General features: G+C 41.3%; 1 protein-coding gene and 2 non-coding genes across 3 annotated transcripts; all 3 read left to right on the top strand.

The window, feature by feature from the left end:
• The first annotated feature begins 9,570 nt into the window (after positions 1-9,570).
• Positions 9,571-14,033, top strand: RPS3A (ribosomal protein S3A). Its single transcript, XM_049852549.1, has 6 exons — positions 9,571-9,679; positions 10,405-10,508; positions 11,062-11,249; positions 12,727-12,935; positions 13,584-13,693; positions 13,865-14,033. Exons 1-6 carry the CDS (start codon positions 9,618-9,620, stop codon positions 13,984-13,986), a joined length of 795 nt encoding a protein of 264 aa, XP_049708506.1. The 5' UTR covers positions 9,571-9,617; the 3' UTR covers positions 13,987-14,033.
• Positions 11,910-11,982, top strand: LOC126057642 (small nucleolar RNA SNORD73). The gene has a single exon (XR_007512717.1). It is a non-coding gene; the product is annotated as a small nucleolar RNA SNORD73 (small nucleolar RNA).
• Positions 13,213-13,279, top strand: LOC126057655 (small nucleolar RNA SNORD73). The gene has a single exon (XR_007512729.1). It is a non-coding gene; the product is annotated as a small nucleolar RNA SNORD73 (small nucleolar RNA).
• Positions 14,034-17,232: the final 3,199 nt, after the last annotated feature.

Here is a 17,232-nt window from a genome sequence, read left to right as displayed (position 1 = left end):
GCTATACGTTAGGGCCCCTAGCGTTGTTCCTGTTTTTTCCTCCACGATCTTTATATTTTTAGGTTTTATATTTAAGTCTGTGGTCTATTTTGAGTTAGTTTTTGTGTATGGTATAAGACATGGGTCCTGTTTCATTTTTCCACAGATAGACATTCAGCTTTGCCAGCACTATTTGCTGACTGTCTCTTCCCCATTTAATGGACTTTGGTCCTTTGTTGAAGATCAACCATCCATAGGTGGATGGATTTACATCTGGGTTCTCAATCCTGTTCCATTGGTATATGTATCTGCCATTGTACAAGAACCAGGCTATTTTGACTACTGTGGCTGTATGGTAGGTTCTGAGATCAGGTAGTGTGAGTCCTCCTACTTTGTTCTTCTTCAATAATGCTTTGCTTATCTGGGACCTCTTCCCTTTCCATATAAAGCTGGTAATTAGTTTTTCCACCTAATTAAAGAATGCTATTGGTATTTGGATTGGGATTGCATTACACCTGTAGATTGCTTTGGGTAGGATTGACATTTTCACAATGTTGAGTCTTCCTATCCACGAGCATGGTATGTTTTTCCATTTACATAGTTGTCTTGCAACAGCTTTTTGTAGCTTTCCTTGTATAGGTCTTTTATGTTCCTGGTTAGATTTATTCTTAAGTATTTACCAGTTTAGGGGCTATAATAAACGGTATTGTTTTCCTGATTTCCTTTTTAAAGTTCTTTTTGTTGGCATATAGGAATTCAGCTGATTTTTGTATGTTGATCTCATACACTGCTACTTTGCCGAATCCTTCTACTAGTTCCAGTAGCTTTCCTGTGCAATCTTTGAGGTTTTCTATGTATAGGATCATATCACCTATGAATGACGATAGTTTATTTCTTCCTCATGAATACGAATGCCCTGTATCTTCTTTTCTTGCCTTATTGCTGTAGCTAGGACTCCCAGTACAATGTTGAATAAGAGTGGTGATAAAGGGCATCTTTGTCAGGTTCCAGTTCTCAGGGGAAATGTTTTCAGTAGCTCTCCACTGAGAATAATGTTGGCTGTTGGTTTTCTATCGACGCCCTTTATGTTCAGGAAACTTCTATTTCTGTTTTGCTGAGAGTTTTTATCAGTCATAAGTGTTGGACTTTATTAAATGCCTTTTCTGTGTTAATTGAGATGACCATGTGATTCTTTTCTTTTGTTTTATTTATGTGGTGGATTACATTGATTTTCTAATGTTGAACCATTCTTGCATACCTGGTATGAATCCCACTTGGTCATGAGGTATTATTCTTTTGATATGCTGTGGAATTCTATTGGCTAGAATGTTGTTGAGAATTTTTGCATCTATATTGGGGAGGGATATTCACCTGTAATTTTCTTTTTTTGTGGTGTGCTTGTTTGGCTTTGGTATCAGGGTCATGCTGGCTTCAAAGGATGAATTCATGAAAATTCCTTCCTTTTCTATGCTCTGAAGTAGTCTAAGTAGTACTAGTGTGAGTTCTTCTCTGAATGTTTGGTAGAATTCTCTAGTGAAGCTGGCCAAGCCAGGGCTTTTTTGTTGTTGTTGTTAAATTTCTTTTTTTTTTTTTTTAACCTCTTCTGTCTCATCTTTTGTTATGGATCTGTTCAATTTTTCTACCTCAGTTTGTTTTGATTTAGATAAGTAGTGTGTGTGTAGAAATCCGCCCATTTCCTCTAGGCTTTCAAATTTGCTGGAGTACAGTCTTTCATAGTATTCTGTTTTGATCCTTTTTATTTCAGTTGGTTGTGTTGTAATGTCACCCATCTCATTTCTTATTTGGGTTATTTGCTTTTCCTCCTGCTTTTCTTTCATCAGTTTGGCCAGAGCTTTGTTGATTCTGTTGATCCTTTCAAAGAACCAAATTGTGGCCAAAATTCCTTAAAATGCTATCTTTTTACTAAGGAATAACCTAACCAAAAGCGGAATCAACTTGACAGCAATGGTTTTTTTGGTGTGAGCTCTCCTCTGAATGTTTGGTACAAATCTCCAGTGAATGCATCCAGGCCAGGGCTTTTTTTGGTTTAGAGTTTTTTTGTTTGGTTGTTTTTAAAATTACCTCTTCAATCTCTTCTCTTGTTATGAGTCTGTTCAGATTTTCTATCTCTGCTTGTGCTAGTTTAGGTAGGTAGTATGTTTCTAGAAACTTGCCCATTTCCTCTAGGTTCTCAAATTTTTTGGAGCACGATTTTTCATGGTATTCTGTTTTGATTCTTTTCATTTCAGTTGGTTCTATTGTAATGCACCCCATCTCAATTCTTATCTGGGTTATTTGCTTCCTCTTCTGTTTTTCTTTTGTTAGTTTGGTCAATGGTTTGTTAATTTTTTGTTTTTTATCTTTTCAAAGAACTATCTGTTGGTGTTGTTGATTCTTGCCATTGTTTTTCTGTTCTTTATTCATTCATTTTTGCTCCAATATCTATTACTTCTTTTCTTCTGGTGGCTGTGTGCTTCTTTTTGCTGTTCTCTATTTGTTTGAGTTTTAGGGGTAACTGTTTTGATGTCTGCGTTTATTGGTATAAATTGACCTCTGAGTGCTGCCTTTCCTGTGTCTCAAAGGCTTTAGTATGATTGGTTTCATTCTCATTTAATTCTAGAAATTTTTTGATTCCTTCTTTGATTTCTTCTATTATCCTGTTGTTTTTAATCTGGATTGAATTGTGTCCTCCCAAAATATTTGTCAATTTGGCTAGGCTATGATTCCCAGTATTGTGACTGTCCACCATTTTGTCATCTGATGTGATTTTTCTATGTGTTATAAATCCTATCTCTACCATGTTAATGAGATGGGATTAGTGGCAGTTACTTGATGAGGCAGGACTCAATTTACAAAATTAGGTTGTATCTTGAGCCAATCTCTTTTGAGATATAGCAGAAGCAAGCTTAGAGACAGGGGTACCTCACACCACCAAGAAAGCAGTGCCAGGAGCAGAGCGCATCCTTTGGACCTGGGGTTTCTGTAGGGACAAGCTTCTAGACCAAGGGAAGATTGATGAGAAGGACCTTCTTCCAGAGCTGACAGAGGAAGAAAGCCTTCCCCTGGAGATGACACCCTGAATTTGGACTTCTAGCCTACTAGACTGTGAGAGAATAAACTTCCAATTGTAGAAGTCATCCATTTCTGGTATTTCTATTATAGCAGCACTAGATGACTAAGAGAAAGGCGTTACTCAGGTTCCATGTATTTGATTTTTTTCTTTGCTCTTCCTGTTATTTCTACTTTTATGGTGTTATCAGAAAGAATGCTTTGTATTACTTCTTAAAAAAAATTTTTTTTTTTAATTGTGCTTTAGGTGAATGTTATTTATAGAGCAAAATTAGTTTCTCATTAAACAATTAATAGACTTTTTTTTACATTGTGTATTCTTTTGATGCTTTGGATTCTGTTAAGGCTTGCTTTATGGACTAAAATGTAGTTTATTCTTGAGAATGTTTCATATGCAGTGGAAAAGAATGCATACTTTGCTGCTGTTAGGTGGAGTGCTCTACATAAGTTTATGAGGTCAAGTTGGTTGTGGCCTTTAGATCTTCTGTATCTTTGCTGAGTTTCTTTCTAGATGTTCTGTCTTTACTGAGAGTAGCATGTTGAAATCTCAATTATTATGGAACTATTTCTCTTTTCAGTGCTGTTAGAGTTTGTTTTATGTATTTTGGAGACTTTTCATTGGGTGTAGATATTTATTAACATGATGTCTCCTTGGTGGATTTTCCCTTTAATCATTATATAATGTCCTTCCTTGTCTGTTACACTTGAATTTTCCTTCAAGTCTATTTTGAGATTAATATTGTCACTCCTGCCTTTCTTTGGTTACTGTCTGCTTGATACATTTTTTTCCATTCTTTGAATTTTTAATATATCGATGGGTATGTCTTTGTGTCTGAGATGTGTCTCTTGTAGACAGCATATTGATGGGTCATGACTCTTTAACCATTCCGCCACTCTGTTTTCAGATGCACTTAAGTCATTTACACTCTGTGTAATTACAGATAGGTTTCTGTCACATTGTTGTGCCTTTTTTTTTTTTTTTTATGGTGCTGATATTTTCTTTGTTCCTCTTACTTTCCTGTGCTGAGTTCCTTTTGTTTGTGGATTTTCTTTCCTTTGTTATTATAGATTTTGCATTTACTGAGACTTTGTTTTTCTTCTTTTTAATTCTGATAAGTAGATTTGTGAACTTTGTATTTACCTTGAAATTTACCCTTATCTTCCTAACTTTGAACCAGTCTTTTATTACTTGATATCAGCTTGACTTCCTCTCCATTTGAAAGTTTTATACCTACACCATTTATTTCCCCCTTTTATTGTTTCGATGTTGTAGTCATTTGCAGGTCTCTATTTCCCTGTTCTAAGCTTTGTTTTATTATTGAGAGCTTCTTCCCCAGGTTGGTATCTGGCTGATGCTGTCCTGTGTCCTAGACTCTGGTTGTTGTTTAATGTTGTTAGTTCTCTAACTGAACGTATGTTTGGTTTGATTTTTACAAATTTCCTTAATTTCTGTTTATATGCAAATGTCCTAATTTCGCGGTTGTATTTGGGACAGAGTTTTGCAGGATATATTATTCTTGGCTGGCAGTTTTTTTCTTTCAAGGTTTTGTATATGTCATCCCATTCCTTCTTGCCTGCATAGTTTGCCAAAATCGAAGCTTTATCTTATTGTTTCCCCTTTGTAAGTGACTTTTCTTTTCTCTCAGTCTGCTCTTACAGTTCTTCCTTTGGTTTTGGCAAGTGTGATTATGACATGTCTTGGTGACTTTCTTTTAGGATCTATCCTATGTGGGGTCCGTTGAGCTTTTGGATGGTCAGTTTTTCATCTTTCACAATATTTGGGAAGTTTTCTGCCAGCAAATCTTCAACAGTTTTCTCTGTGTTTTCCATTTTCTCCCCATTCTAGAACTCTGATCAGGCACAAATTTTTGCTTGATGTGCCCCACATAAATCTGAGGTTTTGTTCATTCTGTTCTCTGATTTTTCCTCAAACAGAGTAGCATCCACAGATTTATCTTCATTCTTGCTGATTCCATCCTCTGTTGTTTTAAATTTGCTCCTAAAACCGTCTATTGAGTTGTCCATTTCTGAAATTTTGTTTTCATCTTTTGGATTTCCAGTTGCTGTTTCTGTATGATTTCTAATTGTTTACTTATTTTCATGTTTTTCTTATATTATTTTCCTGAACTCTTGTACTGCTTTGTCTGTGTTTTCCTTAATTTTGGCTATATTTTCATTGGTTTTGTTATGTGTTTTATGTGATGTCTATATTTTCCTTGGTTTTGTCTCGGTTTTCCTTGTTCTCTTTCCTAAACTCTTGGAGAGCCCTAAACATTAGCCTTTTGAATTCCACATGAGGTAGTTCCACTGCCTTTTCTTCTACCACAAAGTCATCTGATTCTTTATTTTGGTCACTTGCGCGAGCCATCTTGTCCTGCTTTTTTATATGTTTTGAATATTGTCTGCTGTCTCTGAGACATTAAGGTATTTTTTTTTTTATTTATTGATTGTGTATTAGTCATCTAGTGCTGCTATAACAGGAATACCACAAGTAAATAGCATCAAGAAAGAGAAATTTATTTTCTCACCATCTAGTAGGCTAAAAGTCCAAATTCAGGGTGTCAGCTCCAGGGGAAGGCTTTCTCTGTTGGCTCTGGAGGAAGGTCCTTGTCATCAATCCTCCCCTGGACTATGAGCTTCTCTGCGCAGGAACTCTGAGTCCAAAGGACATGCTCAGCTCCCAGCACTGCTTTCTAGGTGGTATGAGGTCCTCAGCTCTCTGCTTGCTTCCCTTTCCTTTTATCTCTTGTAAGATAAAAAGTGGTGCAGGCCACACCCCAGGAAAACTCCATTTACATTGGATCAGGGATGTGGCCTGAGCATCCTGCCCTAATCCTCTTTAACCGCAGGCAGAGATTATGATTTATAACACATAGGAAAATCATAAAATGGAGGACAATCACAGAATACTGGGAATCATGGCCCAACCAACTTGACACATATTTTGGGGGGACACAATCCAATCCATTATAAACTGTATGTTCATTTGTTTTGTCTTGTTTCTTTGTTTTGTTTTGATATGTCAGGAGGGTGGGACTGGAGTGCTTTGCTTCTTGCTCGACTGTGGACACCATAGCTCTTACCACCTTGGTTCTCATGGGCAGGGCAGCAGCAGGCATGGCAAGCCCACTTCGTTGTACACTGGTTTAGCAAAGTGGCTGAGGGCAGGCTGAGTGGGCAGTGTCTGCCTCCTCTTGTTGGTCCAGCAGTGTGGGAGCATTCACAGCCCCTTGCCAGATACGTGGTGGTGTTAGACAGGATTGCTGCCCACCGTTCAGCAGCTGGTCAAGAGGCGGGAGGGTAGGGGCAATGGAGGCCTGGTGTGGTGGCAGGCCTGAACAAAAGGTGCTCTTGCTGTGGTGCCACAGTGAGGGCTGAGGGGAAGGGGTGGGTGGTGTACGGAGCTGGTTGGGGGAAAGAAAGAAAAGAGAGAGAACGGAAAAAAAAAGGTAGCTGGAGGGTCAGGTAGGGTGGACCTGGGGGCTGGCAGGTATGGAGGGAGATGGTATATGGAGTCATGTGTGAGGTAGAAAGCAGCAGAGTGGTGGATCTCTAGCAGTGGCAGTGTAACAAGATCATGCAGGAAGGTGCAGAGGTGGTGGCCTATGAGGCCAGGTGGGATGGAGAAAGAAAAGAAAGGGGAAAAAGAAAAAACAAAATGGCAAGGCAGGAGCCAGTGGGTGGGGGCGGGGCAGGCCCAGGGTGGCAGTGCGCTGGTGGTTCTCTAGCCAAGGCAGTGTGGTGTAGCCTGATGGGAAGGGGCTGGGGATGGTGTACAGGGCTAGGTGGGTGGGGGTGGTGCAGCCCCAGGCTGGCGGCGGGCTAGTGCTCTGTAGCCAAGGTAGCAAGGGGAGGCCTGGTGGGAAGTGGTAGAGGCGGGGTACGGGGCTAGTTGGGAGGGAGAAAGAAAAGGAGGAAAAGAAAGAATAAAAAGAGAAAAAATGGCATGTTGGGTGGGGGCAGGCAGACCTAGGCCCAGTATCTCTCTACTCTCGGTGGTGTGGTGTGGCCTGGTGAGAAGGAATAGAGGTGGCGTATTGGGCTAGGTGAGGGAGAATGAATAGGAAGAAAGGGAAAAAAAATTGGTGCAGCAGGGGCCAAATGTTGGGGGTGGGGTGCACCCAGGGTGACAGAGGGTCGGCAGTTTTCTAGTTGAGCTGTGTGGCATGGCCCCTCTGGAAGGTGTGGGGGTGGTGTATGGGGCTAGGTGGGAAGGAGAAAGAAAAGAAAAGGGAAAATAGTTAAAAAAAAAAAAAATGGTGCAGCAGGAGCTGGCAGGTGGGGGAGAGGTGGAGCCAGGGTGAGGGTGGCCAGTAGCTCTCTAGGCAAGTGGCACAGCACGATCCATCAGGAAGGGGTGGGGGTGGTGTACATTGCAATAGGGTCAAGGATCGGAAAATGTGTTTCTCTGGTTACCAGGTGCTATGTTTCCTCTTGGGAGTTCCATGAAGTTGCCTTCCTGTACTCCTTGTCTGGGTCATTGCTAGCTGTGCTCCAAGATGGTGACACTGTGCCATGTTAGTTGGCAGGGGACCTCCACTCTGTATCTCACCTCGTTCTCTGTTTTCCTTCCATTATGTGTTTGATCTAGCTTTTTATCCCTTCATTTCATGCTTGGGGTTCCAGGACTGATGTCTCTGTCTGTTTTACTTAGTTTTTCTGGTCTTTGCTGCAGAGGGACAGCATGATGCATCTGTCTAGGACGCCATGTTGGCTCTGTTTCCCAGAACTGAGTTTTTAAGAGGATTTGGTCTTTACTTTTACTTTTTATTTTGGGTGTCAAGATATAACTTTAAAATTAGATGATGCTGATAGTTAATAGCAGTTTTTTTTTGTTTGTTTTTGTTTTTATTAAAAACAAAATTTAAAAATTGTAGTGGTGTTAGTTCCTGAAATTATTTTGAAAATCTGGACTGATCCATAAAACCCAAAAGACTGGAAATCACTACTGATGTCATCTAACTTTTTATTTGTTCATTCAACAAATGTTTTGAGGACCTACTGTGTGCTAAGAGATGGGGCATGAACAAAAAGACTGCACTGTGTACCCTCCTGCTCTCAGTGAGAGGGACATGTTTAATCAATAGTCACCAGCAAGTTAAGTAGTCCTAGGTCTTCTGCCACAGATATGAGAAAGTCTGCCTGGGGAATCAATCTCCTAGTGAAAGAAGAAAGGCATTCAAACTGGCATGAAAACGCAGGGGTATTTGCCTGCTGATAACGGAATGGAGGCAATTTAAATTCCCTGTTTAGTTCAGGGAGTTATAAATTTTCTAGGTGATATGGCTGGGTTGGTCCTTAATGTGTAATTAAAAAAGTTTTTTTTTTTTTTATGGCTGCTGCAAGTATTAGATATGGTACAGGCTAAGATGTGGTGAGATAAGACAGGTTTCACAGGCCCAGCTAAGGACTTTGACTTTATCCTATGGGCAAGTGGGGTTTATGGAATTACTGAAAGGTTTCAGGATTGGATTAGAGATTTAGTGATACTGTCTTGGTTGGTGGGAGTAGTAGGAGACTGAGGACAGTAGCCAGAAGGACAAAGGATGACAAGATTTAAAGGCTTGCTGGAGGCAGCGGGAGTTCGTGTCCGCTTTGGACACTGGAGTAGCCAGAAGGGAAGTTTGAAAAGGGAACTCCTATACCACTGGCTGAGTACCAAGCCTCTAAGGCCCAGAAGCTTTCCAGGGGCTACACACTTAAGCTGGCAGGTCACATCTAGCCAGGATATTTTCTTAAACCCGTACAATTTACCAAAAAAAATTTGGACTAGTTGCAAAAATCGAAAAATTTGGAGATTTCACTAAAAAAGAGGAAAGAAAAGGGTCTTCTAGCTTTTCCTGAAAAATCAAACTACTACCTGGGAACATTGGGTCCATTGTCCCTTACGGAAACAATCAGCAGAGCTCACTTTACTTTTTAAATACACAGATAGAAAAGTGCACAAATAAGAGTACAGACTGATGCATATTCAAAAGATAACATACTTAACTAACCAGCACTCATATCAACAAGCAAAATACTACCAGTATCATTGAAGTTATACTTATGTAATCCTACTAACAACCTTATGAGTTAGATAACATTATTATCCCCGTTTGACAGATGAGGACAGTGCAGTGTAGAGACATCTCAAGGCTAAACCGTGTTGAAACCAGCATTTGAATCTGGATCTGCTGAATAATTCCAAAGCCCATACTCTCGAGAACAGGTTTGGAGGGTTACATGGTGAGCTCAGCTTTGAAAGATCCTGAGCGGCTGTCTCCTTCCACGGAAATTTACTTCCGGTTGTCAGAGCCACAGTGACCACAGATAACCCTCAGGCCGCCTGCTCCCGCGCCTCAAGAGCGCAGCCTCCCGACGAACCGTCCGCGGCGTTTTGCACGGTCTCCAAGCACACGATGGCGCTGTCACAGCTATAGCCGGAGGAGAGCCTCTCGCGGTTGCCGCAATATTCCTGAGGCCGTAAGTAGCGCGAGACCGAAGGTCACGCATACGGCGGCCCCGCCCGTACACCTAAGTTCTCGCGCGAGTTGCATTTCAGCCCTTTTGGCTCTCTGAGCAGCACCATGGCGGTCGGCAAGAACAAGCGCCTTACAAAAGGTGGCAAAAAAGGAGCCAAGAAGAAAGTGTAAGTGGTGGCTGTCGTGGACGCTGCTTTTTGGGGTACTGCTGGAATCGGCGGGTGGGTTCTGGGTTGCGGCGTAGGCCGGATGGTGCGGATGCCGGTCGGATTGTGCAGGCCGTGCCCAGTCGGTATACTCCCGGCGGGCCGGTTTGGGTGCTGCATGGAGGCGGGACGGGTGCTTTACCCCGGTTTCTTGGGCCTTGCACGCGACCCGTTTGAGCCTGATTGCCACCACCATTCGAGCCTGCCGTGTTCCTTATCGTGGGCTCTTAGGTCGCGTAAGTCCCGCAGACATTAACTGTCGCTCCAGTTGTTGGCGTTTAGGAAGTCGCTGTTTGTTCTTGTCCCTGGGTTTGGGCCCGGTGGCATCTGGGGCCTCTTAGTAGGTCCTGTGGGCCCTTAAAAGGGTCACGTAAAGTTCACGAGGCGTGCGTCCTACTTGGAGGCGATACCTGTGTAGTGGAAGAACCGATGGGGTAGGGAATGTGAGTGTTTGTGACGGATCAAAATGTGTAGTCTGCACAGTGCGACATAGTGGGAAGAGGTTATCCATGCGTTTCCTTCACCTCACAGGGAGGAAAATAGTTTATTGCAGCATGTAAGTGCCAGTAAGCTTTTTAAAATATTAAGGGGAAGTATTAACGGCGGTTTCAGAGTGACAAAAATAAAACGAAACTCTCAATCACGTGATCTGCAGTAAACCATAAACTTTTTTTTTTTAAATCCAGGGTTGATCCATTTTCTAAGAAAGATTGGTATGATGTGAAAGCACCGGCTATGTTCAATATAAGAAATATTGGGAAAACACTAGTCACAAGGACTCAAGGAACAAGTGAGTATGTTAACCTTAGGTTATATTTTTGTTTAATTGGGAAATGGATATTGTAGCATGCTTCTTGGTCTGTTGGTCCTGTAGTGGAAGACTGTAGGGAGATGTCAGCTCTTGATTACAGCTTTGGCCCCCCTGTGGTCCTTATTTTTGGAGCCTTGGTGGCACAGTGGTTAATAACTCGGATGCTAACCAAAAAGTTGGCAGTTTGAATCCACCAGCTGCTCCTTGGAAACCCTTTGGGGCACTTCTACTCTGTCCTGCTGGGTCACTGAGTCGGAATCGACTCCACAGCAACAGGTTTGCTTTTTTTGGGATATGAGTGCTTGTTTTTGATATAACACTTGTAGAAGCAAGATGGTGCTTTTAGATTTATCAAGAAAATATGCATAGATTTGAGCTTCTAATAGCACTGTCAATAAATCATTGCTGTCTAGATGGATGTTGTAACGTTTAAGGCCTTTAAAAATTTTTAAACTCTTGTTAATGAAAATCTTGTAGGCTTGTCTTTATGTGGTTCCTAATGTTAATAAAACAATTGATTTTTGTTTTGTAGAAATTGCATCTGATGGCCTCAAGGGTCGTGTTTTTGAAGTGAGCCTTGCTGACCTGCAGAACGATGAAGTTGCATTTAGAAAATTCAAGCTAATTACTGAGGATGTTCAGGGCAAAAACTGCTTGACCAACTTCCATGGCATGGACCTTACCCGTGACAAAATGTGCTCCATGGTGAAAAAATGGCAGGTGAGCTCAAACCCGTAGAGTATATGGTGCTGTGGAGCTCAAGATCAGTGATGCCGTGGTGTAATGATAGGAAGGTGCACATCATGAAATTGAGGTTTAGATTTAGTTTTAAATCTTCGGAAGTTTGGTTCTGGACTTAGCACTTCTGTGCTTGAGCAATAGCAGTGAGCAAGCTGTGAGCCTCATCTTTTATCTGTTAAAAATGTGTCCGAGATTTAATACTGGCTTACCGTTAAAATGGGAGCTTGACAGCAGTGGGTTTGGGTTTTTTTAAATCATTAAAATGAGTTTGTTTGTTGCATGAATTAGTGGCCGGTTGAGGACTATGTAACGTTCTGCATGTCTTCCAGACACCTTTGGACTTCAAATTCTGGTGAATTTTATTGGGCTAGTCTTTTGATGATCTCTGGCAGTATTTATAACCTGGTGTCAGGTTGAAATCTTGACTCCATTTCCCAGTTGTGTTCTCTTTTGCTAAGCCTTGGTGTCCTCATTTGGAAAAATGGAGATAAAAGTACCATCTCGTGGAGTTGTAAGGATGCTTAGCACACTTTCATAGAAAGCACTTAGTAAACATTAGTGTTACTGGAAATAATTACGTAGGTTTAGAAGACTACTGATCTGACTAACTGTCCGGTTTTGGGATACTTTGTATATGGGAATGAGTGATGACAAAATGTTTCAGTCCCAAATGATAAATACTGATTAGACCGTTACATTTATTTCTGACATTCCCCTGAGGTTTTTGGTTTCGTTTGTGGAACTGTTTTAAGGTCCCTTTGCTTTAGTGGTATTGGTGTGTTTCTTTTTAAGCTAAGGTATAAAATGTACAGAGTACAGAGAAGGCAACTTAGTTTTTGTCATTACCTAAGATAATTTTTGGTTAGTAAATTTAAATGATATTATGGCTGCTAATACACGGATTTTAAAAATTGTATTTTAGCTGTGAAATTGAACATTTACTCCTTAGCCTGGCTCTACGTTGGCGAAACGTAGAGGACTTTTTTGAGAAAGGTGTGCTCAGTGTTACTACAGCAGTACTTAACCTATTCAGAACACGTTTTTTAAAAAGATAGAATATGTAAAGTATGGATGTCCAGATAGAGTCCTACAGTTCCTCTCAGAATCTGTTTTTCTCTTACTTTGCCAAGTTGTACAATTACTTTGGGGGCGAGGGTGGAGTTAAAGCCTGTGTGTGGTGGGGGGTGCAGTTGAGATAAGTGATAGTCAGGATAGAGGAGTTACCAGGGGAGGGAGGCAGTTGAGAGGACTTGATGTTTATTTAATTGGATATGAGGGATACTGAGGATTGGGGATAATTATTGGTAAGTTCTCATAAAGGAAGTGTTAATTCTTTGGATGTTTATGTTGTGATGTGTTGTGTAATGAGTACTTGATATTCAAGCTTTAATGTATTAGATTTTGAGGGATAAAAATTGATAATATTAAAGCCTGTGATACCTGACTTCTTCCCTAGACCATGATTGAAGCACATGTTGATGTCAGGACTACCGATGGTTATTTGCTTCGTCTGTTCTGTGTTGGTTTTACTAAAAAACGCAACAATCAGATTCGGAAAACATCTTATGCTCAGCATCAACAAGTCCGCCAGATCCGGAAGAAAATGATGGAGATCATGACCCGAGAAGTGCAGACAAATGACTTGAAAGAAGTGGTCAATAAGTTGTAAGTATGTCATTTTTTTTTTCTTCTTCACGCAGTACAACCCTGACTTTCATCTCAGAGTGGTGTCAGACATATGTTTACATCCTGTCTGTGAACCCTCCTTGCTATATATCCTTTTAAGTGACTTCGAAGTGCTCATCAGTAAACGTGGTAAGGTTTGTTTTGTTTTTCTTTGATGAAGGTGTCTGTGGCAGTAAGATTTAAAGGGCAAGAAATGGTTTCATCTTCATTAGAAAATATGCCAAATAGAAATCCTCCGCCATCAGTAATGTATGGGAATAAATGATGAAAACCTGTTTCGGTCCCAGCTGATGTCCTGTGATAACTTGCATTTTTCTGATGTTCCCATTCAGTATACAGTTGGCTAAGACGGTGTAACGGAAAAGACCTTAGGCTTAGAACTCAGAACGCTTAAATGCTGCTTTACCATTAACCAGCAGCGTAATTCAGATCATTTCACCTTTGCCTGTGAGGGGCAGTAACAGACTATCTTAGTGAGGATTTATGTGGACTAAGGAGGTGGGTGTCACACGTTTATATGTGTGGGCTTATTCTAAGGCTTCTCTCTTTTCAGAGGACATTGCTTTACCACTTTATGTGAGCACCAGAACTTTTCCTTACTGACCTATCTTCATTGGTGGTTTGCAGGATTCCAGACAGCATTGGGAAAGACATAGAAAAGGCTTGCCAGTCTATTTATCCTCTCCATGATGTGTTTGTTAGAAAAGTAAAAATGCTGAAGAAGCCCAAGTTTGAATGTAAGTGAAATTCACAAGGTTCCTGAAAGAACAAAATTGGGGACTTTTTTTTTTTTTGAGGCTAGATAATGGCCCTTTTTTTGTTTCCTATGTCATGCCTACAAAGTATTGAGGACCATTGTTTCAAAATATGTTGTGCTGTAACTAACAAAATGTTTTCCTTCCTTGTAGTGGGAAAACTCATGGAGCTTCATGGTGAAGGTAGTAGCTCTGGAAAAGCTACTGGAGATGAGACAGGTGCTAAAGTTGAACGAGCTGATGGCTATGAGCCACCTGTTCAAGAATCTGTTTAAAATTCAGATTTTTAATGGTAACAAATAAAAGATCTTATTTGTGATGCTGTGTTTCTGAACATTCTTTTTAAATAACAGTTTGGTAAATCAAATGTTGTCGAACTTTTTTAGTGAAACTTTTCTGACCTGGTCAGGAAGTTTTTCACCCACTGCCCTTACAGGTAAATGGATGAGAAACCAAAACCAACCAAACCCACTGCCGTTGAGTCCATTCCAATTTATAGTGACCCTGTAGGACAGAGTAGAACTGCCCCATAGGGTTTCCAAGGCTATAAATCTTTACAGAAGTAGACTGCCTCTTTCTCCTGTGGATCAGCTGCTGGGTTCGAGCCACTGACCTTTTTGTTAGCAGTACACCAAGAAAGAAGAGCCGGGAGCAAAGTACGTCCTTTGGACTTGGGGTCCCTGCGCTGAGGATTTCGTAGACCCAGGGGAAGATTGATGCCAAGATGCATGGAGATCTCCAAGGCACACCGGGCCCACAGATGTTGAGGCAAGGACCAGAGCCAAGAGAGAAAGCCTTCCACTAGAGCTGGTATCCTGAATTTGGGTTTCTAGCCACCTAAACTGAGGAAAACCTGGTGGCATGGAGGTTAAGGGTTATGGCTGCTAACCAAAAAGGTCGGCAGCTGGAATCCACCAGGCACTCCTTGGAAACCCTATGGGGCAGTTATGCTCTGTCCTGTAGAGTTGCTGTGAGTTGGAGTCAACAGCAATGGGTTTGTTTTTTGGGTTTAAACTGAGAATAAACTTTTTAACACTGTCAACTTAGGTATTTCTGTTACAGTAGCACTAGATCAGATAACTAAGACTGATGGGGTAGAGGTTAGATGCTTGGCTGCTTACCAGACTGTTAGTTCAAACCCACCAGCTGCTCTGCGGGAGAAAGATGTGGCAGCCTGCTTTTATAAAAATTTACATCCTTGGAAACTGGAGCAGTTCTACTCTGTCCTACAGGGTCATTGTGAATCAGAATCGAATTGATAGCCGGTGGGTTTATATAGTAAAGTGAGGTGATAAAACCATTCCTCTGCTTGGCTGCTAACCACAAGGCGAGCCCTGCCAGAGGCATCTTTGAAATATTGATGTTCTACTTCCAAAGATTAGCTGTTGAAAACCCTATGGAGCACAGTTCTGTTCTGACACACGTAGGGGTTGCCATGAGTTCAACTAGAAGGCAGCTGGTTTTTTACAGCGAAGTGAACTGATTATTTAGATAAAATATCCTGCTGTGCACCTATGAAGATAAATATGGCTAAGGAAATGATGGTTACTGGTACCAGTATTTCCTTTATCACCTCATTTATCCTCAAACTTCCAACTTCCCCATTCTTGCTTATCCAACGGTCTTGCTGCTTGTAATCGGGAAGTTTAAAGTAGATGAGAAAAAAACTCACAAATTCCCATTCCTTAGTGTCCTGTCACCTATGCATGTGTTTGTTCTCTCTGCTTTCCCTGTTGTCACTGGATGAATTGTGGTAAGACAACCTTTCCATTTGACCATTAGGTCCCATCCTTGTCTAATCAAGCTCATGACTCAGGTGCTCTCTTCTGTCAAATTTTCTACTCATATCCTTCCAGATAAAGCCCTATTCATCCCCCTTAGAGCAAAGTTCAAAGGAGTTAACCTATATATTTGAGTCCCAATTTTTCCTTTTCTTAATTCACTGTGATTGGACTTTACCCCAATTCCAAGGCAGTGACTGCTGTCAGGATTACCAGTGACTTTGTTCATAAATACATTGGTCTATTTGCAGCATTCATTTTATTTAAGTCACTGAGCACCCTCTGCTAGTTCTTCCTTATCACAGACCTTTGTCAGTGTTGGAGGATCCTAGAACTTGGTCCTTGGAAGTTATTTTTACTATCCTTAGATACTCAGTTTCTTGGTTTGTGTTCCTAGCCTATACCATCTGAACTCAGGTTTGTCTATCCAGCTGCCTACTTGACATCTCCACTTGCATGTCAAGTCGGCATTTCAAACACCTATCTTTAACAAATACCACAAGTGGGTAGTTTTAACAAATTCATTTTCTCACAGTTTAGGAGGCTAGAAGTTTGAATTCAGGCCGCTGACTCTAGGGGAAGGCTTTCTGTCAGCTCTGGGGGAGGGTACTAGTCTCTTCAGCTTTTATTCCTAGGCTCCTTGGTGACCTTAATGTGACATGGGATCTACTCCCATTTCTGCTTCCTCAGTCTCCTTTTATAAATCTCAAGAGAGACTGACTCAAGACACACACTACTAATACTGGCTCATTAACATAACCCATTGCCAAATGGGATTATAATCACAGGTATAGGGGTTAGGATTTACAACACATTTTTGACAATCTTTAGCATCTAGAAAGGTATTCCTGATCTCAACAGTTTTATCCTCCTTTCCAGTTGCTGGGAGTCCTGGTGGCACATTGGTTAAGAGCTTGGTTGCTAACCAAAAGGTCAGCAGTTAAAATCCATCAGCTGCTCCTTGGAAACCCTGTAGGAGCAGTTCTAGTCTGTCATATAAGGTCCCTACAAGTTGGAATTGAAGGTAATGGGTTTGGTTTTTGGTTTGGTTCCAGTTGCTGAGAGCAAAATTCTTAGTGGTCATGCTTGACTCTTCATTAAAAATATATCTGGAATTTAACTTTATCACCTCTTGCCATCACTGATGCAAGCCACCATTACCACCTGGATATTGTTATTGCCTACCTGTTGTCCCCGCATCCCTTCTTGTGAAAGTGTATTTTAAACACGCAGTTCACCCAGAAAGCCCTGTGATCCTTGCCCGTCACCTCTGTCTTACTACCCTTCCCCTCCCTTAACCCTGTTAGGTGCATTCTTGCTTCAGGCTTTTACACTTGTGTTCCCTCTGCTTGGGAGATTCTTCCCATAGGTGTTCACAGGACTTGCTCCTTCACTTCCTAGTCCTTGCTCTGTATCTCCTTAGTAGAGCATGATTATGGTTTCATCCTATTAAAAATTGTACCCTACCCTCCAGCACTCACTATTTTCCCTGCATTTCTTTTGTCTATTCGTTCACATGTCTGTCTCCACTAGAAGAGCTCCATAAGGACAGTGTTTTTGTGGTTTGTTTTTTTGGTGGGGGAGGATTGTCTGGTTCAATGTAATGTCCAGGAGCTCAATAAATATTTAAAGGAATGAATGATGCTACATATTCCATAGTGAAGCAAATGCCCTAATGTCCAGCTGAAGGCTGGTTTAGTCCCAAATGACAGGCTTGCTTACTGCCCAGGATATGGACAG

This window comes from Elephas maximus, chromosome 13, assembly GCF_024166365.1.
Source record: "Elephas maximus indicus isolate mEleMax1 chromosome 13, mEleMax1 primary haplotype, whole genome shotgun sequence".
Lineage (NCBI taxonomy): Eukaryota > Metazoa > Chordata > Mammalia > Proboscidea > Elephantidae > Elephas > Elephas maximus.
The sequence above is the reverse complement of the archived record's forward strand: the minus strand, read 5'-3'. Positions and strand labels throughout refer to the sequence as shown.

What these genes read in the sequence shown, in the direction of transcription:
- RPS3A (XM_049852549.1), top strand. Translation starts at nt 9,618, where the DNA reads ATGGCGGTCGGCAAGAACAAGCGCCTTACAAAAGGTGGCAAAAAAGGA. An exon ending in AAAGGAGCCAAGAAGAAAGT is followed by an intron (nt 9,680 to 10,404) that starts GTAAGTGGTGGC and finishes TTTTAAATCCAG; the next exon opens with GGTTGATCCATTTTCTAAGA. An exon ending in GAAGAAGCCCAAGTTTGAAT is followed by an intron (nt 13,694 to 13,864) that starts GTAAGTGAAATT and finishes CCTTCCTTGTAG; the next exon opens with TGGGAAAACTCATGGAGCTT.